This window comes from Pan troglodytes, chromosome 4 (genome assembly GCF_028858775.2).
Source record: "Pan troglodytes isolate AG18354 chromosome 4, NHGRI_mPanTro3-v2.0_pri, whole genome shotgun sequence".
NCBI classification, from domain to species: domain Eukaryota; kingdom Metazoa; phylum Chordata; class Mammalia; order Primates; family Hominidae; genus Pan; species Pan troglodytes.
In genome coordinates, this window is record NC_072402.2 from 132,529,787 (window position 1) to 132,557,660 (window position 27,874).

At 41.1% G+C, this 27,874-nt stretch overlaps 1 protein-coding gene across 3 annotated transcripts in view; it reads left to right on the forward strand.

Annotated features, from left to right (window-relative positions):
* The window catches only part of DDX46 (DEAD-box helicase 46), a 71,979-nt gene that overhangs the window by 21,744 nt on the left and 22,361 nt on the right, over window positions 1-27,874 (forward strand). For all 3 annotated transcript variants that reach the window (XR_010157010.1, XM_517939.7, XM_009449681.5), the window contains exons 7-15: window positions 785-898; window positions 1,578-1,743; window positions 2,599-2,719; window positions 5,351-5,526; window positions 6,450-6,571; window positions 9,509-9,587; window positions 11,472-11,554; window positions 15,847-16,011; window positions 16,985-17,147. Coding sequence is in view for 2 of the 3 variants with exons in the window: in XM_517939.7 (XP_517939.3) it covers window positions 785-898; window positions 1,578-1,743; window positions 2,599-2,719; window positions 5,351-5,526; window positions 6,450-6,571; window positions 9,509-9,587; window positions 11,472-11,554; window positions 15,847-16,011; window positions 16,985-17,147 (1,189 nt within the window). In the remaining variant the exon portion in view is untranslated. The remainder of the gene's footprint in view (window positions 1-784; window positions 899-1,577; window positions 1,744-2,598; window positions 2,720-5,350; window positions 5,527-6,449; window positions 6,572-9,508; window positions 9,588-11,471; window positions 11,555-15,846; window positions 16,012-16,984; window positions 17,148-27,874) is intronic.

Here is a 27,874-nt window from a genome sequence, read left to right on the forward strand (position 1 = left end):
GTAAGGAGTTCGAGACCAGCCTGCCAACATGATGAAACCCTGTTTCTACTAAAGATGCAAAAATTAGCCGGACTAGTGGCGGGTGCCTGTAATCCCAGCTCCTGGGGAGGCTGAGGCAGGAGAATTGCTTGAATCCAGGAGGCAGAGGTTACAGTGAGCTGAAATCATGCCATTGCACTCCAGCCTGGGTGACAAGAGCAAAACTTTGTCTCAATAAATAAATAAATAAATAAATAAATAAATAAATAAATAAAGTATGTATAATTATATAAAATTATTTATAATACAGTAAATTATAAATGGATGTATTATAAAATATAATTATATTATGCTTAAAAATTTATACAAATTAATGAGAAAAACAGGCTATTGTTTGTCTTTTCATTTAATAACTCAGTTGGCACAATGCCCTGGCTCACACCTGCAATCCCAGAACTTTGGTAGGCTGAGGCTGGTGGATCACTGGAGCCAAGTAGTTCAAGACCAGCCTGGGCAACATAGCATGACTCTTTCTACCAAAAAACAAAAAAAATTAACTGGGTTTGGTGACATGTGCTTGTAGTCCTAGCAACTCAGGAGGACTGATGGGACGAATCCTTGAGCCCAGAAATTTGAGGTTATAGTGAACTATGATCACACCACTCAAGCCTGGGTGACTGAGACCATGTCACTAAAAAAAGAAAAAAAACTAAAGATGAAATTGTGTCAGTTACTGTGTGCTTCAGCAGTCATATAACTTGTGTTTCAGCTTTGCAAAATATTCTATATTTGTTCTTTATTTTAGAAGTCTGGGCCAACGGTCACAAAAGTTGTCACTGTTGTGACAACCAAAAAAGCAGTTGTGGATTCTGATAAGAAGAAAGGTGAGCTGATGGAGAATGACCAGGATGCCATGGAGGTGATTTTTCTTAATTTTGACTTTGTTTATGATACTATCCTGGAAGCATTTATTAGAAAGCATTCATGGAGATGTGCGTTTCATTTGTGTGAGCTAGGAGAAATTCCCAGAATTGAGAGACATTCTTGCTATTCTTAGTAGTATAATAGTATCTAGTTAAATATCTGTTTAGTGGAACATTCTGATGTCTTCATTCCTAACTGTATGATCTTTCTGCCCCTCATCAGCTCACTTCAGGCATACAATATGGAGAGAAAAAAATGGAGTAACAGAATGAATTAATTTTCTTTCCATTAACACGTATTGTAAAGATTTATATAGTAAAAACAGTAGCAAAACCTTATTAGAGCTGTCTCTGATGATTACTGTTTTAGCTTTATATTGGCATTTTAACCTTCTAAAGGCAAAGAAAAAAAAACTAAGTTGAAAAATTCTTCAGGAGCTGCTTGATACGTTTCTAATTCAAGGTGACATACGTCATTTGAGGTGATTTTAAAATTATGAGGTTTAAGTGTGCTGGAGCACTATAAAAATCTTGTGGGTCAAACAGTGTGTCGTAGAAAGTAAAATATTAGAGTAGTTTCTAGGAGAGGAAGATTTGAAAAGCTAGGAGTATTGCTTCCCACAAGGGGAAAATAGTAATGAACTTAGCGCTTTAATTTTTTCTTTTAAACTATAGTATTCTTCAGAGGAGGAAGAAGTTGATCTTCAGACAGCCCTTACAGGGTATCAAACAAAACAGCGAAAGCTTCTAGAACCAGTTGATCATGGAAAAATTGAATATGAGCCATTTAGGAAAAACTTCTATGTTGAAGTTCCAGAACTAGCAAAAATGTCTCAAGAAGGTAAAATTCCATTTTTTCATTTACTGGTTATAAGGGAACAGAAGAGGATACATTTCACATTGCTCAAGAGAAATGTGGATAGTGTCTCATGAAGGAGGGTGTTTTGGAAATATTTTTAAAATGATCAAAAATTAATTGGCCGGCTGCGGTGGCTCACGCCTGTAATCTAAGCACTTTGGGAGGCCGAGGTGGGCGGATTGTCTGAGCTCAGAAGTTCGAGACCAGCCTGGGCAATACAGTGAAACCCCGTCTCTACTAAAATACAAAAAACTAGGCCGGGCACAGTGGCTCACACCTGTAATCCTAGCACTTTGGGAGGCCAAGGCGGGCAGATCACAAGGTCAAGAGTTTGAGACCATCCTGGCCAATATGGTGAAACCCCGTCTCTACTAAAAAAATACAAAAATAAAAAAAATTGTTGGTTTTGTTTTGTTTTTTTTTTGAGACAGGGTCTCACTCCATTGCCCAGGCTAGAGGCTGGAGTGCAGTGGTGCAGTCATTGCTCACTGTAGCCTTGATTTCCTACCACACCCCCCATTCCCACCCCAGGCTCAGGTGATCTTATGTCAGCCTCCTGAGTAGCTGGGACTATAGGCATGTGCCACCACACCCAGCTAATTTTTGTACTTTTTGTCGAGACAGGGTTTCACCATGTTGCCCAGGTTGGTCTTCAACTCCTGGGTTCAAGTGATCTGCCTGCGTCTGTCTCCCAAAGTGCTAGTTGCTAGGATTACAGGTGTGAGCCACTGGGTCTGGCATAAGAGTTAAAGTTTGTTAATCTTATGCCTAATTGAAAAGTAGAAGACACCAATAGAACAATATTTAAGAACTTTTAATCTGGGTTTTGTTTTGTAGAGGTAAATGTGTTTCGATTGGAAATGGAGGGCATTACAGTTAAAGGAAAAGGTTGCCCCAAACCAATTAAATCCTGGGTCCAGTGTGGAATTTCCATGAAGATCTTAAATTCCCTCAAGAAGTAAGTGGTTGGTGGTTGTTTATGTTTTCTGTGTCTTGCTGCTCAAAATAGTCCTTCCACACCAGTGTCTCCCTGAGTTACATTTTTACTCTAAAAAAACCCTTACGTTTTAAAAAACTTTCATTGAGATAATTTACATATCAAAATTTACCCTTTAAATTATACAACTGGTTTTTGTTTTTTTGTTTTTGTTTTTTTGGAGACAGAGTCTTGCTCTGTTGCCCAGGGTGGAGTGCAGTGGTGCAATCTCACTGCGCTCACTGTGACCTCGGCCTCCCGGGCTCAAGCAATTCTCCTGCCTCAGCCTTCCGAGTAGCTGAAACTATAGGTGTGTGCCACCATAGCTGGTTATTTTTATATTTTTAGTAGAGACAGGGTTTCACCATGTTGGTCAGGCTGGCGTTGAACTCCTGACCTCAGGTGATCTGCCCGCCTCGGCCTCCCAAAGTGCTGGGATTACGGGCATGAGCCACCATGCCTGGCCTTTTTAATTTTTTATTTATTTATTTCTTTTTTGAGACAGAGCCTCCCGCCTCTGTCCGTCAGGCGTGCATTGGCAGAATCTTGGCTCACTGCAACCTCTGTATCCTGGGTTCAAGCGATTCTCATGCCGTAGCCTCTTAAGTAGCTGGGATTACAGGTACCCTCCACCACACCCACCCAATTTTTGTATTTTTAATAGAGACAGGGTTTTGTCATGTTGGTGAAGCTGGTCCAAACTCCTGACTTCAAGTGATCCCCCCACCTTGGCCTCCCAAAGCGCTGGTTAAATTATGCAACTTGGCTGGACGCTGTGGTTCACGCCTGTAATCTCAGCACTTTGGGAGCCAAGAAGGGCAGATCATGATGTTAAGAGATCGAGACCATCCTGGCTGACATGGTGAAACCCCGTCTCTACTAAAAATACAAAAATTAGCTGGGTGTGGTGGCGCATGCCTGTAGTCCCAGCTAGCCTGTAGTCCCAGCTACTCAGGAGCCTGAGGCAGCAGAATCGCTTGAACCTGGGAGGTGAAGGTTGCAGTGAGCTGAGATCATGCCACTGCACGCCAGCCTGGTGACAGAGAGAGACTCTGTCTTTAAAAAAAAAAAAAAAAATTATGCAACTTACGGTTTTTTCTTTTTTCTTTTTTTTTTCTTTTAGGCAGAGTCTCACTCTGTCACCAGGCTGGAGTGCAGTGGCGCAATCCCAGCTCACTGCCACCTTCGCCTCCCGGGTTCAAGCGATTCTCCTACCTCAGCCTCCTGAGTAGCTGAGATTGCAGGAACGCCCCACCATGCCCGGCTAATTTTTGTATTTTTAGTAGAGACGGGGTTTCACCATGTTGGCCAGGATGGTCGCGATCTCTTGACCTCATGATCCACCCGCCTCAGCCTCCCAAAGTGCTGGGATTACAGGTGTGAGCCACCGCGTCTGGCCAACTTAATGATTTTTAGTGTATTTTTGTAGTTGTGCAACTATCACAATAGTCTAATTTTTGAAAATTTTTTTGAATTTTTTTTTTTTAATTTTATTTATTTACTTTTTTGAGACAGAGTCTCACTCTGTTGCCCAGGCTGGAGTGCAGTGGTGTGATCTCGGCTCACCGCAACCTCCGCCTCCTGGGTTCAAGTGATTCTCCTGCCTCAGCCTCCCAAGTAGCTGGGACTACAGGTGTGTGCCACACCATGCCTGGCTAATTTTTGTATTTTTAGTAGAGACGGGGTTTCACCATGTTAGTCAGGCTGGCCCCAAACTCCTGACCTCGTGATCCGCCCGCCTCAGCCTCCCAAAGTGCTGGGATGACAGGCGTGAGCCTCCATGCCTGGCCTTTTTTTTTTTTTTGAGACGGAGTTTCACTCTCGTTGCTCAGGCTGGAGTGCTGTGGCTCGATCTTGGCTCACTGCAACCTCCGCCTCTTGGGTTCAAGTGATACTTTTGCCTCAGCCTCCCAAGTAGGTGGGATTACAGGCGTGTGCCACCATGCCTGGCTAATTTTGTATTTTTAGTAGAGACAGGGTTTCTCCATGTTGGTGAGGGTGGTCTCGAACTCTCTACCTCAGGTGATCCACCCGCTGCGGCCTCTGAAAGTACTGGGATTACAGGCGTGAGCCACCATGCCCGGCCTTTTTTTTTTTTTTTTTTTTTTTTTTTAAAGAGATGGGGTGTCGCTATGTTGACCAGGCTGGTCTCCAACTCCTGGCCCCAAATGATTCTCCCATCTCAGCCTCCCAGAATGCTGGGATTTCAGTCATGAACCACTGCGCCCTGCCTAATTTTTAAATTTTTCATTATCCCAAAAAGAAACTTTTGTCCATTAGTAGTCAGTCTTCTCCCCTCTCCCTACCCCTGGGCAACCATTAATCTATTTTTTGTCTCTAGAATAGATTTGGCTATTCCTAACATTTCATGTAAATGGGATCAAACAATATATAGTCTTTACTGCCTGATCTTTTTCACTTTACATAATGTTGTAAAGATTAGTCCATATTGTAGAATGTGTTAGTACTTCATTCCTTTTTATTGCCAAATAGTATTTTATTGTATGATATATACCACCTTTTGGAAGTTTATTTTTATGGGAACACATAGGACCTGTCTGGGGCCCAGCAATCTCAATTCTTACCTTTTCTTCCTTTGGTTTTCTTTTTAAGGCATGGCTATGAAAAGCCCACGCCCATCCAAACCCAAGCTATTCCTGCTATAATGTCTGGACGAGATTTGATTGGCATTGCCAAAACAGGAAGTGGAAAGACCATTGCTTTTCTGTTGCCCATGTTTAGACATATCATGGATCAGAGGTCATTAGAGGAAGGAGAGGGGCCAATAGGTACAATTCTTTTCATTAAACTATTTTTCAAATAACAGCTTTGTTGTCAAACAGAAAGACCTTATAGTTTATAATGTTCTTAATTATGACAATGAAGATGTCTTTATGTACATTTTCTTTATCAATTTGGCACTTTGGGGCTGATTTCCCCTTACCAGCAGGTGGAGTGAGAATCTTCAGAGCTCTGGAGTGACATCTCAGAAGTACAAAAACAGCCTCTCCTGGCACAGCTCAGTTTTTAAACTCTGACTTGGCAGGTAGACTCCTCGTGCATCTATCTGTTTATTTATATTGAGGTTTGTTAGCCCAGTATCAGTGGATATATAAAAGCGACATGGAAGATATCCTAGGGAAACATATTTTCCTAGGTAGTTTTTGGCCTTAACAGGCTATAATGCCAGCATTTCATTCAAGATTACTTGTTTATATTCTGGTTTCTTGATTCAATTTGGCAGAGATAACTCTTGGAAAGTTGAGTAGGGTTTTGGAAAGTTGTTCAGCTTCTCTCTTAGGAACACGGGGCATAGTATATCTCTCCTCTGTCTGTGCCCCTCAGACCAAGGTTGTTTCTGGAAGCAGCAGTATGGCTTCTGTGGCACAGTGAGTCACTTGATTTTCTTTGTTCTGTGATTTGCATTAGAAAACTGTTTGCATTCTTTTGAACCAAGTATTTTCCTGAGGGTTGGATGAGGCATTTAACTGTCATTTATCTTCTTTTAGCATGTTTTTAAAAATCTGCTTATATTTATCCTTCCCCACAACCTCTGCTGTTATACAACTTTTGAAATAGTTTTCAGGGATGCATAACAAAACAAAAATTAGGTGAAACAATCTGAACTTTATTGTAAAGGTTAAATTGAACACTTTAAAGCATAGCCTTAAGAATTTTGGTGGTTAGGCTACTGATGTATTTATCTTTCCAGCTGTCATCATGACTCCAACTCGAGAACTGGCTTTACAGATTACTAAAGAGTGTAAGAAGTTTTCCAAGACTTTGGGACTTAGAGTGGTCTGTGTTTACGGAGGAACAGGAATCAGTGAGCAGGTAGTTATATAAGAAACATTCATGTTTTCCATTCTTTTCTCAAGTTGGATGATTCAATAAAGTAAAAGTGACTTTTACTTTTAGTTTTTTGAATAGTGATTGCTTCTAAAATCATTTAAAAAATGAAGTATAAAAATAATAGTAAGAATTAGTTATTTTATGCAGGATGAATACCTTTGGAGATGTAATGTACAGCATGGTGACTAGTTAATATTATATTGTGTGCTGAAAATTCGCTAAGCCAGTAGATCTCACATCATGTTTTTTTTTTTCTTTTTTGAGATGGAGTCTCGCTCTGTCACCCAGGCTGGAGTACAGTGGCGCGATCTCGGCTCACTGCAACCTCTGCCTCCCCGGTTCAAGCGATTCTCCTACCTCAGCCTCCCAAGTTGCTGGGACTACAGGTGCCTGCCACCATGCCTGGCTAATTTTTGTATTTTTAGTAGAGACGGGGTTTCACCATATTGGCCAGATTGGTCTTGAACACCTGACCTCAGGTGATCCTCCTGCCTCGGCCTCCCAAAGTGTTGGGATTACAGGTGTGAGCCACCGCGCCTGACCAATCTTCCATGTTCTTACCACAAAAGAAAATATTGGTAACTATATGAGGTGATATGTTAGCTTGATTGTGTTCATCATTTCAGAGTGTATATGTATATCAAACATGTTGTACACCTTAAATATATATAATTTTTGTTAATTATGACCCAATATAGTTGTGGCAAAAAAGAACATACTATGTTAATGCTATATTAGAATTTTTGAATCTTTTTACATAGATTATCCCTCCTCCCTCTTTCCCTGCCTGAGAAAGCAGATTTTTTTTTTCATTTTACGTATGAGGAAATATTCAGAAAGATTTATTAAGTTGACCAATTAGGTTAATACGTTCTAGAGTTTGTCCTGGAACCTAGGTCTCTGATCTCTGAGCATTTGTTTTCTCTAATCTATGCTGACATCTTTAAAAAGTGATGGTGGCCAGGCACGGTGGCTCATGCCTGTAATCCCAGCGCTTTGAGAGGCCAAAGGGGGTGGATCATGAGGTCAGGAGCTCAAGACCAGCCTAGCCAACATGGCGAGACTCCCCATCTCTACTAAAAACACAGAAATTAGCCTGGCTTGGTGGTGCCTGCCTGTATGTAATATCAGCTACTTGGTAGGCTGAGGCAGGAGAATCACTTGAACCTGGGAGGCGGAGGTTGCAGTAAGCTGAGATCACGCCACTGCACTCCAGCCTGGGAGACAGAGCAAGACTCCATCTTGGGGGGTGGCGGAAGTGATGGTGATTACTAGGATGCATTAATATCAGAGGTGTTTTGTTGTTGTTGTTGTTGTTGTTGTTGTTTTTTGGTTTTGTTTTATTTGAGACAGCATCTTACTCTGTTGCCCGGGCTGGAGTGCAGTGGTGTGACCTTGGCTCACTGCATCCTTGACCTCCTGGGCTTAAGCCGTCCTCCCTCTTGAGCCTCCTGAGTAGCTGGGACCACAGACGCATGCTACCACACCCGGCTAGTTTTTGTATTTTTTTGTAGAGACAAGGTTTTGCCATGTTGCCCAGGCTGGTCTTGAATTCCTGGGCTCAAGCAATCTGCTTGCCTTGGCTTCCGTTTGTAACACCTCCGAAAGGTATAGACGTGAGCCACTGTGACCAGCCCTTCAGCTGTCTTCTAAAGAATGAAATAGTTTTCAGATATTTTGCTTAACTAGAAGAAGGCAAAAAAGTAGGTTCTGTGATTGGATAAGTTTTGGAAATGTTGGAGTATAAAAAGTTAAAACCACTTTCTTTCCTGTAAGACTTCTTAGTTCTTAATAAGCTAATGTATATTGTGTTGCTAGATAAATGGGATAAATTAAGTGACGTTTTCTGAACTTAACTACAAAACTGTTTCTTAGGACTATTGTTACAAGAACACACTTCAAGAATATTTGCTTTTGTTAACTCCAGTGCTATTTTAATTACTTCAAATTACTTCATTTTCTAAGTTTATCTTTATGATTTTTCATGACTGTAGTTTGTAGAAATACACTTACAAAATAACATGGTACATGCCTGCACGTTGTATTTATATAAATGCCAAACAAAAGTTTTATGATGTTAAGGGACTTCTGGTATTTTCCATTCCATTTCATTTAAAAAATGCTGGTTGTGGTTGAACACTATGGCTCATACCTGTAATCATCACAGCACTTTGGGAGGCTGAAATGGAAGAATCACTTGAGTCCAGGAGTTTGTGACCAGCCTGGGCAATGTAGTGAGACCCCATCTCTTAAAACAGTAAATAAATTAGCGAGTGCCTGTAGTCCTAGATACTGGGAGGGTGTGTGGGGTGGTGGGGGGAGGGGCTGAGATGGGAGGGTCACTTGAGCCCAGGATCTAGGCTGCAATGACCTATGATGACACTGCTGCACTGGGCAACAGAGCCTGGGCAACAGAGTGAGACCCTGTCTCAAAAAAAAAAAAAAAAAAAAGCTGATTATGACTGTTAAAGTGATTTCATGATTCACTAATGTGGCAACCCTCAATTTGAAAAACACTAGTCTATGTGGTCACTTAGAAATTTCTTTTTCTGAGGCAGGGTCTTGCTCTTGCTCAGGCTGGAGTGCAAGGATGTGATCATAGCTCACTCCAACCTTGAACTCCTGGGCTCAAGAGATTATCACTTTTTTTTTTTAAACTGCTTTCTTAAGTTCATTTCTTGGTTTTGAGGGATAGTGGCAAATCAAATTTGCAGAATTCTCTAGTTCTTATTTGTTTCAAATTTATGGCACTATGTGGTCACGTTGTTGCTATTTCTTTAGTAGTGCCCCGAGATTCAAAATAATTAAGCAGGAAGCTTGGAAGTCTTCTAATTAGACTAGGCAAGAACTAAATGCAGTATTTTTTAGTGTTTAAGTAAGCATTAGTGATAGACTATAAAGTTTCATCTTTTTTATTAGATTGCTGAGCTGAAAAGAGGTGCTGAAATTATTGTTTGCACACCTGGTCGAATGATTGACATGTTAGCCGCTAACAGTGGTAAGTCAGGGGTATTTTTTTGGTGTCTTTTATTTTTGAATTCTTTACTTTTTTTTGTTAAAACAGATGCAAGAAACCAACAAAGGGTTTCTATATTTCTTCTTAAAGCTGCAGTATCTTAAAATTTGTAGCCTGTAGTCCCAGCTACTTGGGAGGCTGAGGCAGGAGAATAGCTTGAACCCGGGAGGCGGAGCTTGCAGTGAGCCAAGATCACACCACTGTACTCCAGCCTGGGTGACAGAGTAAGACTCTGTCTCAAAAAAAAAAAAAAAAAAAAAATGTAACAAGTTGATTATTACAAGCATTAATGATATTTTTGCAATTTAAAATTTTTTTTCAGAAGTAACTCCATCTGATCATAACTTGGATTCTTAATCCATTTTTGGCCTGGCTTTGCTTAGTAAAAGAGTGGGGTAGTAGCTTTTTCTTTATTACAAAATTTAGACTTTTTCTCCACATGAGCTAGTATTTTCTTAGATACTACATAAATTAAGATATTGCAGCTTCAAGAAATTTTATCTTTTGTAAATATTGCATGTTTGTAGCTCAAATGTTATGCTTTGTTAAATTATTCCCTATCAAAACTCTTACTAAACTGTTGACATTATTTAACTTCTGTGGAGAAAGGCCCTTCAAGATTTATAGAACTGGGCTTCCGAGACTTAAACCATCAAAGGTAGGTAATTTAATGCTGTTCCCGACCTTGCAAAACTAATTGGGGCTACAAATGCTAGTGTGGAATACTTAAATATTAGATAGCACTTATTTTGGCACTTTTTATTTTTTGAAGAAAATGCTCTCAGAGGTTTCCATTGCAATATTTAGTGTGTACCTAATAGAGAATTAAAAACTGAGTTAGTGCATGTTTCTAGTAGTATTCTGCTTGAATTTCTAATTCTAATTGTACATGAAGTTGGCAAAGTGACATCGAAATTGTTTGAGAAGTCATTGTGCTTGTCTAGCATATGGAAAGTTTTGGTTTGAATGCTGATTAAATAATCCCTTTTTTTTTTCTCAATGCTGCATTGATTAAGTCTCCTCCTGAAATTCATCTTGATTAATTTTACCTTTTTCTCTTATCTGTCATTGTGGTCTATTTTTAAATAACTATTTTATACGTGTTTTTGCCAGGTGATTGATTCAACAGTTGATAGCAGTGCCTCTGTTAATATTTAAGAAGGAATTTCCTATGTATGTATTTTGTTTTCACTGGTTAGGAAGCCAGTTGCATTTATTTAAGTCAGTGGGTTCACTTAATAAAATTGGGATTTATATCTTTGTATGGAAAATGTATTTATGTAATGTGTTTTGGTATTTAAAGTTTTTGTGTGATACGTTAATTTCCTAATGCTGTCAAATAGCTTCTCATTAAGGGTTTGACATGCCCATTTAAGAAGCTTCTAAATATATGGAAGTAGGTTATAAAATAATATAGAGAGACATTTTCTGTGTCTAAAATAGTTAGCACTAGAACTTGCTTTCCACACATACGCTGTAATCTCTAATATGTTTTTTTCTAGGTGATGCTGTCAGATAATGGCTGATGTGGCTCGATGCTTCATCTCAGTCTTAGTTTTATGATGTGTTTTGGAGAGGGCTGTTTTCTGAATTTTACAGGTTCTTCAGGCCCTATGATGGTATGCAAGAGACGAGTTTGACAAAATAAAGGGCCTCATATACCCATTGTCAGAAAGTATTTGCCACTAGATTAAGACATTGTAGATCAAAATTTCTTTTCACTTTTTAAAGATACCTAACTTACCCCTCTGGTTAAGTCAGGCATTTTAGTTTCCTTTACAGTTTTTAAAAGTTCTTGGTAGCCATAAAATGAATTGTGACTGATTTTTAGTTTTCTTTTTGTCTTTATTTTTCTTTTCATCTTAGGTCGGGTCACAAATCTTCGAAGAGTGACATATGTTGTTTTAGATGAAGCGGACAGAATGTTTGACATGGGTTTTGAACCCCAGGTAATCATTTAATTTCTTAAGTGTTTTGAAATGTAAATATAACTTTGTAGTTGTCATGAGAATGAAATGTTCATGTGGTTTCTGAAATTCACACACACACTTTTCTGTTGCACGGTAATACAGAAGACTGGGGACATACAGTATTGAAGTACATATTTATGTTTCAGATTCCTCACAAAACTTCTTCAGGAGGTATTTATACCGGCATTTCTTAGCCATCTAAGACCAACACCAACAAAGCTAGAATTGGAGTGCTAATAATAGAGCTTAAGCCTTATTTTTTTTTTTTCAGATGGAGTCTTGCTCTGTCGCCCAGACTGCAGTGCAGTGGAGAACGATCACCACTCACTGCAACCTCTGCCTCCTGGGTTCAAGCGATTCTCCTGCCTCAGCCTCCCAAGTACCTGGGACTACAGGTGCCCGCCACCACGCCCAGTTAACTTTTGTATTTTTAGTAGAGATGGAGTTTCACCACGTTGGCCAGGCTGGTCTCGAACTCCTGACCTCAGGTGATCCACGCGCCTTGGCCTCCCAAAGTGTTGGGATTACAGGCGTGAGCCACTGTGCCCGGCCCATTGTCTTTTTAAATAAATTCTTTTAATTCATGCTTTTAGATACCTCATTATCTAGTCTAGATAGCACGTCATTTACATTTACCAAAGTCATTCATGTTTGCTAAGATAATGGCCCAAAGAATTTATCTAGCTTAGGTTTTTATGTTCCTTATATATGCTCTTTGCTCAGGTACAAAATTTCAGTGATACACATTTATAGGAACACATTTTAAAGGTGGTAGATGAGGTCAGGAGATCGAGACCATCCTGGCTTTCACGGTGAAACCCCATATCTACTAAAAATACAAAAAAATTAGCCGGGCGTGGTGGCAGGCGCCTGTAGTCCCAGCTACTCAGGAGGCTGAGGCAGGAGAATGGCGTGAACCCGGGCGGCGGAGCTTGCAGTGAGCTGAGATCACGCTGTTGCACTCCAGCCTGGGAGACAGAGTGAGACTCCGTCTCAAAAAAAAAAAAGTGGTGGAAGGTTTTCTTAAGAAGATCATTGTGAATTGTCAGTAGGCTGTAGTTGCCAAAAAATGAATAAAAAAGGATTATAAGAGACCACAGTAATGGAAATGTGCATGGAAAAGGGATAAGGCAAATGTCATATTTAGCCTTTTCAGTTTATCCATGTACTCTCCAAAAATTTATTGCCAGTTATATGATAGTGCATGTATTGTATTTAGATTTAGGGACTGCATTCTAAATGAGATGTAAATAGAGGAACACAGAGGAAGCAGGATTATGGTAATGCTTGAACCATATGCGAAACAGTTAAAATGATATTTAGCTTTGGGCAGGGAATGGTGGCTCATGCCTTTAATCCCAGCAATTTGGCAGGCCGAGGCAGGCAGATTACTTGAAGTCAGGGGATCAGCCTAGCCTGGCCAACATCGTGAAACCCCGTTTCTACTAAAAATACAAAAATTAGCTGGACATGGTGACGGGCGCCTGTAATCCCAGCTACTTGGGAGGCTGAGTCAGGAGAATCACTTGAACCTGGGAGGCACAGGGTGTAGGGAGCCGAGATCGCATTACTGTACTTAAGCCTGGGTGATAGAACGAGACTTAGTCTCAAAAAATAATAATATAATAATAATAATAGTAATAATAATCAGCTTTGAGTAGAAGATAGCATCCTTTAACTCTGAACAAGTGTCACATGAAAGCAGCATTGAATTTATTTTTTTCGTCCCAAGGAGTACAAATGGGATCCAGTGGGGAAGTCATATGGAGCTTGATCTGAGTTTAGTTTGAGGAAGGACTGAATAAACATTATTTGGAGAGGAAACATTGCTTCGTGAGGGAGCGGGGGCGGATATACTGAATATCTGTTTCTTCCAGGTGTTCAAGCAGAGTCAAGGGGTCTGTTTGTTGTGGTAAGAGAGTAAAGAGAATTGAAGTATCAGATAGAACACAGTCACGTGCCCTTTAATGTCTTTCCCAATCATGTGAAATCTTAGATTTTATTATAATGCTTTAAGTAGATAGAGTGATTGATAGGGACCTTCTGGTAAACCAAGTTCTTACAGAGTGAGTTCAACACAACATTTTCCATTGAAAGGCAAAGTGTGAATCATTCCTTGCCATAAATACATACAGGTACGTAAGTACATATAAACAAAATAAATGATTAATTCAGCATTATCTCATGTATTTATGTCCGTGTATGTGCTTAGGTACATGTATGTGCGTATGTACATGTGTATAAGTACATGAGAGAGAAATGCTGAATAATTGTTTGTTGATAACTGAAAACCTGCTGGAGGCTTGGCGTGGTGATGTATGCTTAGGATCTCTGCACTTTGGGAGGTCGAGGCAGGTGGATTGCTTGAATTCAGGAGTTCAAGACAAGCAGGGGGCAACATGGCGAAACCTCGTCTCTACAAAAAAATATAAAAATTAGCTGGGTGTAGGGGCATGCGCCTGTCGTCCCAGCTACTCAGGAGGCTGAAGTAGCAGGATTGCTTGAGCCTGGGAGATAGAGGCTGTGGTGAGCCAACATAGTGCCTCTGCACTCCAGCCTGGGCGACAGAGTGAGACCGTGTCTCAAGAAAAAAGAGGAAAATTTTGATTTAGTTTGTGATTATTTTGTGAGCTTCATAGATTAAAAAAACACTAAGTAAGGTTTCAGTGTCATGCAGCACTATTTGGAGGTGTAGCAACAAAAGACACTCATGTAAATGAAAGCTAGTGCTATTGAATGCAAAGCTGCACACTGACTTATGCCTAGAGAAGAGTTGGCAAGCAGTAGTGTGCTTCCAGGCATGATTCTGTATTGAAGAAAATAGTGAGAATTGGGAATTATTTTTATTTATTTATTTATTTTGAGACAGAGTTTCACTCTGTCACCTAGGCTGAAGTGCAGTGGCTCACTGCAACCTCCGCCTCCCAGGTTCAAGTGATTCTCCTGCCTCACCCTCCTGAGTAGCTGGTATTATAGGCGCGTGCCACCATGCCTGGCTAATTTTTGTATTTTTAGTAGAGACAGGGTTTCACCATGTTGGCTGGACTGGTCTCGAACTCCTGAGCTCAAGTGATCCGCCTGCCTTGACCTCCCAAAGTGCTGGGATTATAGGCCTGAGCCACCACACCCAGCCTGAAAACTGAACAGTTGAATTTAGTAATGTGGTAACTTGGGAATCAGATTCTCCCCTTTCCCTAGGGTTTACTGTTTTTTATTACTGTTATTGTTTATTATTTTTGTTTTTGATTGTTGTAGGCAGTCTGGCAAGGATTGCCCTGAGGTGTAAACTTAAGGTTATTTCATGTGTTTTCTGAGCCTGTGGTATTCTCTATGTGTGGTTACTTTGTAATTTTCTCTGGATATTCATTTGTTTTTTAATCTCCTAGTATTTAATTTTTGGCTGTCAAAAGGAGAAAAATTAAGGCAGAGGGAAGGGGCATCAGATTTTAAATCCCCTGCTAGTCACTTCAGCTTGAGAGGCCTGGGCTTGTAGTGGTTGGCGGGGTGTGAGTGCAACAATAACAGGCAGGTGTCTCTTTGTCTTCACCTCTGTGACCAGAGTAGCAATCAAAGCAGAGATCCTCCGTATTTGGAGGACAGAGTCCTTCTTGACGACCCTGGCTCTTGCAAGCTCTGTACAGTTTGCTTCAGAAACATGTGTACGCCTGCCTGCTGTGGGGCTGTATGTGGGGGATGGTTAACTGCTACTGTGCTACCAGCTGAAAATGGCAGAAAATAGCCACAATTTATCTTCCAGGCTTTTCCCAGGAAGTTGCAAACCTTCTGTAGGCTCCAGAGTTCCAAAGTGGTTACATCAGACAGATTCACAATTGTTGTCTAGGTGTGGATACAGATTCCTGGTGATTCCTGTTCTGCCAACTTCCCAGAATCCTCCTCTTTTTGTCTGTTTTTATTGCATATTCCTAGTACTTAGAACAGTACCTGGTTCAAAATGGGTCTTTAATAAAAATATGTTGAATAAATGAAGGAAAACAGTGGTAGTTGGTTGTATCCTAGATATAATTTGAAGATAGACCACTATATTTGTTGATGGATTTGTTGTAAGATGAGTGACAGAGATTAATCAAAGATGTCTCCTAGATTTTTGTCCTAAGCATGTGTGGAGTTGTCATTTCTTGAGATTGGGAGACTGTGGGAGTGGCAAAACTGAGACAGTTGTTCTCAAAAGTTCCTTTTACTTGGTTTTAACATTGCATAAGCTTTGAAGACCATATTTACCATATTTATTTGTAATGTTTTCTTTTTCTCAGGTCATGCGCATCGTGGATAATGTTCGTCCTGATCGACAGACGGTTATGTTTTCAGCTACTTTCCCCAGAGCTATGGAGGCTTTGGCTCGCAGGATCCTGAGTAAACCTATTGAAGTACAAGTTGGAGGCAGGAGTGTGGTTTGCTCAGATGTGGAGCAACAAGTGGTGGGTACCATCTTTAGGAAATTCCCAGTTTCCTTGATACTTAGGTGGTATGTATGATTCTTCTATGATCACTGTTTGTGAGGTAGGCAAGGTAATTTCTAAAATGAAGTCGTATACCACTACTCTAGCCTTCAGTATTTTACCAGATAAACTTAACTATGCTGTTCCACGGAACTATTTAAAATGCTTGTTTTTTTTTTGTTTGTTTTTTTTTTTGCTGGGTGCAGTGGTACATGCCTGAAGTCGCAGCTTCGCAGTACCCGTAGTTCTGGGCTGTAGTGCACTATGCCTGTCTTTGTCCATACTAAGTTCAGCATCAGTGTGGTGACCTCCTGGTAACAGGGGACCACCAGATTGCCTAAAGAATGGAATATTCTGTCCAGGGCAGAAAAACAGAACAGGTCAAAACTTTTGTGCTGATTGTAGTTGGAGCACATCTGTGAATAGCACCCTAGGCATAGTGAGCCCTGTCTGTTTAAAGACAAGTAAAATAAAACGTCGTTTTAGTTTCTGTCACCAAAAGTGGTGAGTGGTGAATGGTGAGCTGATATATAGAAATGTCACATACCAGATGGGCATGGTGACTCATGCCTGTAATCCCAGTATTTTGGGAGACCATGGTAGGAGGATCATTTGAGGCCAGGAGCTGGAGACTAGCTTGGGCAATATAGTGAGACCCCTGTCTCTACAAAGGAAAAAGAAATGTCACATACCTATTTTATTTCTTGGTTACTAGGATATGAAATTAAGAGCCAGAGAGAACAGATGATCATTTGCCCTCATTTGCAAGCCTGTTAAACCCTGAAAGTTTACAATTTTTATCATTTACAATTAAAATCAACATCTTCCTAGCCCTTGGTAAAGATATAGCAAGATATTGTCATTCATTCACCACAAATAAAATGAATATTTCTGTCCAGGGGATCCATTTGCATTTTCACTTCATTAACTTGATACAATATGGTGTTTTCAGATTGTGATTGAAGAAGAAAAGAAATTCTTGAAGTTACTTGAGCTTCTAGGCCATTATCAAGAGTCAGGATCTGTCATTATATTTGTGGATAAGCAGGAACATGCTGATGGTCTTCTTAAGGATTTAATGAGAGCATCTTATCCTTGCATGTCTCTTCATGGAGGTAATTATTCACTTGATTCACACAAAAAATATCTATTAAGTACTTGCCAAGCATTGTGCTGTGTTCTCGATGATATTTACTTTGTTCTCTATAATTCAGAACTAAATTTTCTGTCAGTTTTTACTCTAAAGTGCTTTGTGGGAGTAAGATTATTATTGTCTCATCTAAGAGAAAGAAGATCATACAGGCATACTTTGGTTTGACCAAGTTCCATCGCCATTTATCAACTATGGAGGAATTGAATTTAACTTTTCTCTGTGTTATACCCTTTCCATTGTACGTGCTATCTGTAGGTTTTCATGATTCACTTTAAAGAGCTTTTATTGAAATTTCAAAGTAACATTTTAATTTCTTGTGATATTGCTATCACATGCATGTAATAGCAATATCACAGTATGTGGAACTAGAACACAAAACACAGACTGGGCGTGGTAGCTCACGCCTGTAATCCTAGCACTTGGAGAGGCCGAGGCGGGCAGATCATCTGAGGTCAGGAGTTGGAGACCAGTCTGGCCAACATGGCGAAACTCCATCTGTTCTAAAAATATAAAACTTAGCTGGGCATGGTGGCACATGCCTGTAATCCCAGCTACTTGGGAGGCTGAGGCAGGAGAACCGCTTGAACCTGGGAGGCGGAGGTTGCTGTGAGCTGAGATCATGCCACTGCACTCCACTCTGGGCAACAGAGTGAGACTCTCTCCATAAAAAAAAAAAAAAAAAAAGACCAGGCGAGGTGGCTCACACCTGTAATCCCAGAACTTTGGGAGGCTGAGGCGGGCGGATCACCTGAGGTTGGGAGTTCGAGACCAGCCTGACCAACATGGAGAAACCTGTCTCTATTAAAAATACAAAATTAGCCGGGCATGGTGGTGCATGCCTGTAATCCCAGCTACTTGGGAGGCTGAGGCAGGAGAATCGCTTGAACCCGGGAGGCGGAGGTTGCCGGGAGGCAGAAGTCGCGGTGAGCCGAGATTGCGCCATTGCACTCCAGCCTGGGCAACAAGAGTGAAACTCCGTCTCAAAAAAAAAAAAAAAAAAAAACACAAAACACATGGAACAGAGACAGTTTGAATTATTCTCATTAACTAAGTGTTCTGGCTATCAGTAGCTTAGTAATGAATCACTCCAAAATTTAGTTGCAATAGTTACTTCTTTTGCTTATGAATCTTCAATTTGCGCAGAGCTCACTATATATATCTAGTCTCTGTTTCATGCTGTATGTGCTGGGACACAGTGGAGCTGGGCATCACCTACCAATCTACCTCACTTTATGTGGCTGGCAAATTGGTACTGGCTCTTGACTAGGAGCTCAGTTAGACCTTGGTCATGGGCCCTTGTGGGCCTCTCTATGAGGCTGCTTGGCCAAGAGGAAAGAACAAGAAGCTGCCCAGCCAGTTAAGGATGATACTAGAGTTGGCAGAGCTTTCATTTCTGCCATATACAAATAGGTTGGTTACCACACTGGCCCAGATTCAAGGAGATGGAGGCATAGGTGTCACTTCTTGATTGAGAGAGTGTCATCCCATATGCAGAAAAGCATATGGAATAGGACATATCTTTGAAATACAGTCTACTTCCATCAGGCTTCATATGGGATGAAATTAAAGGGGCTTTGAAGATTTGTGTTTGGTTAACTTTTAATGTTTGAAAATGATTATTTATTTATTTATTTTGAGACAGAGTTTTGCTCTTGTTGCCCAGGCTGGAGTGCAGTGGCGCAATCCTGGCTCACTGCAACCTCCGCCTCCCACGTTCAAGTGATTCTCCTGCCTCAGCCTCCCCAGTAGCTGGGATTACAGACATGCACCACCATGCCTGGCTAATTTTGTATTTTTAGTAGAGACGGAGTTTCTCCATGTTGGTCAGGCTGGTCTCGAACTGCCGACCTCAGGTGATCCGCCCACCTGAGCCTCCCAAAGTGCTGGGAATACAGGCGTGAGCCACAGTGCCCGGCCTGAAAATGACTTTTTTGTGTGTGGTAAATACTCACTATATAAAATATCCCCGCCCCCACCGTTTTTTTTTGTTGTTGTTGTTTGTTTGTTTGTTTGAGACAGGGTCTTGCTCTGTCACCCAGGCTGGAGTGCAGTGGTGTGATCTCAGCTCACTGCAACCTCTGCTTCCCGCCTCCTGGGTTCAAGCAGTTCTTGTGCCTCAGCCTCCCAAGTTGCTGGGACTATAGGTGCATGCCACCATGCCTGACTAATTTTTTGTGTGTGTTTTAGTAGAGACAGGGTTACGCCATGTTGGCCAGGCTGTTCTTGAGCTCCTGACCTCAGATAATCCACTTGCCTTGGCCTCCCAGAGTGCTGGGATTACATGCGTGAACCACCACGCCCGGCCTTACAATGTACCATTTTTTGTATATAATTCAGTGACATTAAGTATATTCACAATGCTATAACCTTCACTACTGTCTATTTCTAGAACGTTTTAATCACCCTGAATGGAAACTACCATTTTAAGTAACAAGTTTCTTTTCCCATCCCTGAGCAGTTGCTCATAACCTCTATTCTGCTTTCTGTCTCTATGCATTTGCCTATTCTGGGTACCTCCTATAAGTAGAATCATACATTGTGTCTTTTTGTGACTGGTCTTTTTCACTTAGCAAAATGCTTTCAAGGTTCATCTGTGTTGTAGCGTTTGTCAGATTTTCTTTGTAAGGCTGAATAATATTCCATTGTATGTATATACAGCCAGCCCTTTGTGTCCATAGACTGCAGATTGAAAATATTTGGAAAAAAATGTGTCCGTCCTGAACATGCACAAAATCTATTCTTCTTGTCATTATTCCCTAAACAATACATTATAAAAACTATCTATTAATACATAGCATTTACATTGTAATCGGTGGTTTTAAGTAATCTAGAGTTTTTTAAAGTTTCCGGGAGGATGTAGGTAATATGGGCTTACTATGCCATTTTATATAAGGGACTTGAGCATCCTAGGATTTTGGTATCTGCCAGGGGCTCTGGAACCAATCCCCTGAGGATACTGAGCGATGACTACATTTGTTTATCATTTTTTTAGCTACTATTCTTTGTCTACCCACACATCAGTTTTTCTTAATTTTTCACACATTTCAAATAAATAGGAGATCAGGTTATCACATTTCATGTCAATGTGCATATCATTAACACTAGTTCAAAACTTGTTTCACTTTTTTTTTTTCTGAGACAGAGTCTCCCTATGCTGCCCAGCTTGTCTTGAACTTCTGGGCTCAAGCAATCATCCCTCCTCAGCCTCCTAAGTAGCTGGGACTACAGCAAAATTTGTGAATATTTAAAAAAAAAAAAAAAAGCCGGGCGCGGTGGCTCACGCCTGTAATCCCAGCACTTTGGGAGGTTGAGGCGGGTGGATCACTTGAGCTCAGGAGTTTGGGACCAGCCTGGCCAACATGGTGAAACCTTGTCTCTACTAAAAATACAAAAATTAGCCAGGCGTGGTGGCAGGTGCCTGTAATCCCAGCCACTCAGGAGGCTGAGGCAGGAGAATCGCTTAATCCTGGGAGGTGGAGGTTGCCATAAGCAGAGATTGCACCATTGCACTCTGGTGTGGGCGACAAAAGCGAGACTCCGTCTCAAGAAAAAAAAAACACAAAAAACCCTAATCTGGGCACAGTGTTGCATGCCTGTAGTCCCAGCTACTCAGGAGACTGAGGTGGAAGGATTGCTTGAGTCTAGGAGTTCGAGGCCAGTCTGGGCAACATAGTGAGACTCTGTCTCTTAAAAACAAACCAAAAAAACATCTAAGAAATTTCCCTCAGTTTATCTCTGTCCCTACCCCTCCAGAGTTAACCACTTTTACTTTCTTTAGATGGAATGTCGCTCTGTCGCCCAGGCTGGAGTGCAGTGGCATGATCTAGGCTCCCTGCAACCTCCACCTCCCAGGTTCAAGTGATTCTCCTGCCTCAGCCTCCTGGGTAGCTGGGACTACAGGAATGCACCGCCATGCCCGGCTAATTTTTGTATTTTTAGTAGAGACGGGATTTCACCATGTTGGCCAGGATGGTCTCAAACTCCTGACCTCAAGTGATCCACCTGCCTCGGCCTTCCAAAGTGCTGGGGTACAGGCGTGAGCTCCTGCACCTGGCCTGAGTTAAGTACTTTAAACAAATTTTTTCAACATGGATTAGTTTTTTTTACCTCTTAGAGTTATAGATAAATGGAATCATATGTAATGCATTATTATTTATGTAAGGTTTCTTTTAGCATATGCCTTTTGAGATTGATCCATGTTGTTGCATGTATCAGTAGTTCTTCCCCTTTTATTGCTGAATAACATTCTATTATATGACTATGCCACAGTTTAGTCATTTCTGTTGGACACTGGGGATGGGGGCTGCTTCCAGTATTTTGGTTGCTTTAGCCACATCCCACAGAATACACCATAATCAGGTTGCAGAACAGTTCCATCACTTCCTAAAAAACTCCCTTATCGTGTCCCTATAAAGGTAATTAATTATAAAGGTACCTTTCCCTATCCATAACCGCTGGCAACCACTCGTGTGTGTTTTTGTTTGTTTGTTTGTTTGTTTTTGAGATAGAGTTTTGCTCTTGTTGCCCAGGCTGTAGTACAATGATGCCATCTCGGCTCACTGCAACCTCCGCCTCCCGGCTTCAAGCGATTCTCCTGCCTCAGCCTCCTAAGTAGCTGGGATTACCGGCATGTGCCACCTCGTCTCACTAATTTTTGTATTTTTAGTAGAGATGGGTTGTCGCCATGTTGGTCAGGGTAGTCTCGCACTCCTGACCTCAGGTGATCCACCTGCCTCAGCCTCCCAAACTGCTGGGGTTACAGGCTGAGCCACCACGCCTGGCCTCATGTATTCTTTTAAGAACGTTTGTAGGCCGGGTGCAGTGACTCATGCCTGTAATCCCAGCACTTTGGGAGGCCGAGTTGGGCAGATTGCTTGAGTCTGGGAGTTTGAGACCAGTCTGGGCAGCATAGCAAGACCCCATCTCTATGAAAAAATTTAAAAACTATAAAAAATTAGCCTCCCAGCTACTCAGGAGGCTGAGGTGGGAGGGAGGATTGTTTAAGCCTGGGAGGCGGAGGTTTCAGTGAGCCGAGATTATGCCACTGTACTCCCACCTTGGCGACAGAGTGAGACCCTGTCTCAAATGAAAAAAAAAGTTTGTAATGGAATCCTACAGTATGTCACTTTTTGCAGTTGGCTTTTTTTTACTCAGCTTAATAACTTTGATATGCATCCAAGTTCCAAGTTCTTGCATAGTTTATTTATTTATTTTTTTCCTTGAGACAACTTTTCTCTGTTGCCCAGGCTGGAGTACAGTGGCACTCTCTCAGCTTGGCTCACTGCAGCGTCTACCTCCCAGGCTCAAGCGATGCTCCCACCTCAGCCTCTTGAGTAGTTGGGACTATACGAATGTGCCACCACGCCCAACTAATTTTTTTATATTTTTTTGTGGAGATGAGGTTTCACCATGTTGCCTAGGCTGATCTCAAACTCTTGGGTTCAAGCAGTCCTCCCGCCTCAAGCTCCAGAGTATTGGGATTCAAGCCTGAGCCACGGTGCCTGGCCTATAGTTCTTTTTTTCTTATTACTGAGTAGTATTCATTGTATGGATTTATCACTGTTTGTGTATCTGTTCATCTGTTTAAGGACATTTTAGTTGGTTGTTTTTTTTATAATTATGAATAAAGCTGCTATTATTCAAATAAAGGTTTTTGTGTGAATGTCAGCTTTCATTTCTCTAGGGTAGATAACAAAAAATGGGATTGCTACATCATATGGTGACTATATCTAGGGATGGTATTATTTGTATTTATTCTGTGTGGGGTTCATTTAACTTCTAGAATCTGTAAATTTATGTCCTGTTCTGAATTTGGGAAATTCTTCGTTATTTCTTTCCTGCCTTATTCTCTCTTTGGGACTTCAGTTATGTATATGTTTGACTTTTTGATATTGTCTCGCTGATGCTTTGTTCAGTCTTTTTCAACCTTTTTTTTCCCCTCTGTAGATCAAATTGGATAATTTCTTTCTTTCTTTCTTTTTTTTTGAGATGGAGTTTTCTTCTTGTTGCCCAGGCTAAAGTGCAATGGCACTATCTTGGCTCACCACAACCTCCGCCTCCCAGGTTCAAGTGATTTTTGTGCCTCAGCCTCCTGAGTAGCTGGGATTACAGGCGTATGCTACCACATCCAGCTAACTGTATTTTTAGTAGAGACCGGGTTTCATCATGTTGGTCAGGCTGGTCTCGAACTCCTGATATCAGGTGATCCACCCACCTCAGCCTCCCAAAGTGCTGAGGTTACAGGCGTGAGCCACCGTGTTTGGCCCTGATAATTTCTTTTACCCTGCTGTCAACATTATCGTTTTTTTTTTTTTTTTTTTGTCATCGCCTATCTTCTGTTAAGCCCATCTAGTGAATTTTTGAATTCAGTTATTGTATTTTTTTAGTTCTAAAATTACAAATATGTTCTCTTTTAGATTTTCTTGTTTGTCTGATTAGATTTTCTACACGTTCCTTGTAAGCATTTTTAAAAAGTCTTGATCATAATTATTATATGTGCTTTGAAATCTTTGTTAATTTTAACATCTGGGTCATACTGATGTCAGTCTCTATTGACTGTCTTTTTTCTTGATTTTTGTTTTATGGTTTTGTCTTTGTATGTCTAGTAATTTCTGTTTGCATACTGGACTTTGTGAATGATCCATTGTAGAGATTCTAAATTCTCAATTCTCTGATGTCCCCGTCAAGTGGTGTTTTGTTTTTGTTTTTGTGTGGTTTCCAAATAGAGCATTAACTTGGCAGAACCCAGCATCCAAACTCTGTCTGCCTTTAATGGGCAGCATCTGAAATCTCTTACTTTTTAATTTTATTATTATTTTTTATACGGAGTCTTGCTCTGTCTCCCAGGCTGTGTGCAGTGGCGTGATCTCAGCTCACTGGACCTCCATCTCCCAGGTTCAGGCGATTTTCCTGCCTCAGTCTCCCAAGTAGCTGGGATGACAGGTGCGTGCCACCACGCCCAGCTAATTTTTGTGTTTTTAGTAGAGACGGGGTTTCACCATGTTGGCCAGGCTGGTCTGGAACTCCTGACCTCAGGTGATCCACCCACCTTGGCCTCCCAAAGTACTGGGATTACAGGTCTGAGCCACCGAGCCTAGCCCTGAAATCTCTGAATTTTTTTTTTTTCATCCCAACTGCTTAGATTTTTGCCTCATGAATCTGTAGCTTAGGGGTCAGCCAGATAGTTGGGCAGCATATATACGCACAGTTGTGGGTTTCTGCTCCATTCTTTTCAGGATTTATCTCCTCTGTTTCCCAGTCCTGAGTTTGTTTTGAACATTTGCTGGTGGTTTCTCTTATAAGACTGTGAGTTTCTGTTCAAGTTTTGACTTCCTCGCTTGGTCTGTGCACGGCCTGCCCCTAAGCAAAGAGTTTGAAATAAATAAGTAAATAAATAGAATCCTCTACACTTTGCCAGTGCCAGTGCAATACTTTCTTCCAAGTGTCAACTTTCTTCCCATTTCTGCTGCTGGTAGTCGCTCTCTGGTGACTTTACTTAGTTGCTCTTTATTTTGCCCAGAGTTCATGGTTGTTACCTGCCGGAGGGATTGGTCCAGTAAGGTTTCTCCTACATTGTTGGGAATGTGTGTTTTTATATAGTAAGGAAGTTGTTTCCCGTAATACTTGTCTTTAATACTCCTTTTATCTTTTTGGCCAGAATTGTATCATATCATATGCGTAAGCCTCATTTCATAGGCAAAGAGAATGACAAGTGATGATTCTTCTTCTTTTTTTTTTTTTTTTTTTTGAGACAATTTCTTATTGTCTTGCTCTGTCTCCCAAGCTGGAGTGCAGGGGTGTGATCACAGCTTACTGCATCCTCGACCTCCAGGGCTCAAGCTGTCCTCCCACCTCAGCTTCCTGAATAGCTGAGACTGCAGGCATAAGCCACCATGCCTAGCCTATTTTTGTACTTTTTGTAAAGATGGGTTTTTGCTATGTTGCCCAGGGTGATCTGCCCACTTTGACCTCCCAAAGCGCTGGAATTACAGGCGTGTGTCCTAGGACCTCTGAGAGTCCCTGAGATGTCAGGAGGTTTATGAGGCTATATGTATTTTCATAATAATCCAATGATGTTATTTGCCTTTTTCTCATTCTCTCTTCTCTCTAGTATGTAGGGTTTGCCACAGACTAAATGACATGGTATATTGTGACAGATTGAATACAGAAGATATGACACTCCAATTATCTTCCATTAAGCGAGACCTGAAAAAGATTGGCAAAAATGTAAATCAGTGCCATTTGTCTTTTTATTTTTTTTGGGACAGGGTTTTACTCTGTCGCCCAAGGTGGAGTGCAGACGCACAATCACAGCTTACTGTAGCCTGAACCTCTCTTTGCTCAGGTGATCCTCCCACCTCAGCCACCCGAGGAGTTGGGACTACAAGCGTGTGCCGCCACACCAGGCTAATTTTTTGTAGAGAGGGGGCTTTTCCATGTTGCCCAGGCTGGCCCATTTGTCTTAATAAATTATTTTATTGTTCCGGAAAAGTTATTTTTCAGAAAAATATGCTTTTTATTTTAACGTGTCATTGCTATGTTTTTTAGTCTTTTAATTTTTATTCAAAAGTAATTTTTAAAATTTAGCTCTCTGACTCTGTGCTTGTGCCTTCAACACTTTCACCATGATTTTCTGTTCCTTGATAAGGAAAGCATGCTTAATCCTGTCATGATCACATTTAACACAAATGGAACCACCATAGGCTCTGCTGACATGTTTTTTTTGTTTTGGACATTCACGTAACAATATTAGATCTCACAACACAAACCCCTTGAAGTCTGCATGGGCACATGCCACCTGCAGATTTTGGTGCTTTCCCAACTTTGTTGGTATAAAGGTAAACAATTCTATTACCAGGGATTCCAGACAACCTAGTTTTGTTAAAGGCTGTATTGTAGAAAGCCTATGACAGGCAGTATATCAAATGCTTGACCATTCTGAGTGCCTCTAGACAACACCCCTGAAAGAAGAACTGTATTTTTTTTTTTTTTTTTTTGAGATGGAGTCTTGCTCTGTCACCCAGGCTGGAGTGCAGTGGCATGATCTCTGCTCACTACAACCTCTGCCTCCCGGGTTCAAGCTATTCTGCCTCAGCCTCCTGAGTCGCTGGGTCTATAGGCGCATGCCACCACACCTGGCTAAATTTTGTATTTTTAGTAGAGACGGAGTTTCACCACGTTCGCTAGGCTGGTCTTGAAATCCTGAGCTTGTAATCCGCCCGCCTCGGCCTCCCAAAGTGCTGGAATTACAGGCATGAGCCACTGCGTCTGGCCGAGGAACTGTATTTTTAAACAAATCCAGTATTTAAAAATTTCCTCAGTTCTGATTTCTTTTCTTTTCTTTTTTTTTTTGAGACAGAGTTTTACTCTTGTTATCCAGGCTGGAGTGCAGTGGCATGATCTTGGCTCACGGCAATTTCCACCTCCCAGGTTCAAGCAATTCTCCTGCTTCAGCCTTCTGAGTAGCTGGGATTACAGGTGGCTGCCACCATGCCTGGTTAATTTTTTTGTATTTTTAGAAGAGACAGGGTTTCGCCATGTTGACCAGGCTGGTCTCAAACTCCTGACCTCAGGTGATCCTCCTGCCTCGGCCTCCCAAAGTGCTGAGATTACAGGCGTGAGCCTTGCCCCCAGCCTCTCTGTTCTAATTTCTAATACATTAAGTATTGATAGACAAGACCTAAACTAAAGCTCTTTGGGTGCGGGTCCTTATTGATTTTAAGAGTATAAAGACATCCTAAAGGCCTGGCCTGGTGGCTCATGCCTGTAATTTCAGCACTTTGGGAGGTGGGCGGATCACCCAAGGTCAGGAGTTCAAGACCAGCCTGGCCAACATGGCGAAACCCTGTCTCTACTAAAAATACAAAAATTAGCCAGGCATGGTGACAGTCACCTGTAGTCCCAGCTAGTGGGGAGGCTGAGGCAGGAGAATCGCTTGAACCTGGGAGGCAAAGGTTGCGGTGAGTCCAGATCACGCTATTGCACAAGCCTGGGCAACAAGAGTGAAACTCCGTCTTTAAAAAAAAAAAAAAAGAGACATCCTGAAAACAGAAAGTTTGAGAAGGGCTGGTTTACACCAAGCACGATTCACTCTTTGAGACCGGGATTAGGCCCGTTTCTCATTTGATGTATACCTGACTATGTGTTGGGTTGGTATGTGAACAAAATTGGGGTTATTTTAAAAAGGAAGGGGGTTCATGGTTTTTGGGTTGACATCCCATATGCTGCTTCAGTTAGCATATTATATTCAATTCTAAGGAATCAATTTTGTGTGATTATGTTAGTAAGGATACTTTAGGCTAAAGTAAAAGTTTTGGTATTTTCAAATTATAAACTTAAATTTATATTGATATTGATTTCATTAAATTTTCATAGGCAATTTTTTTGGTGAAGTGTTAGATTCCAGTTTCTTTGACAGTGATTCAAATACTTTCTTTAAATCAATCCTTGAAGAGTACCTTTAAAATTTTACATAGTACTAAGAATTAATATTGGTAATTATTTACGTGCTAAACAGTGTATGTTAAACCCAGATTTTCTGTGAAATCTTCCATTGAAAGCATGAGTTTTAAGTTTTGAGAGTTTATCTTATTCCCTTCTCTATTACCAGAGTTTCCTGGGAACCTCATCATAAAATATTTTGTGGTCTGGGCATGTCGTAATAGAACTTTATGGTATTTTATACTCTGC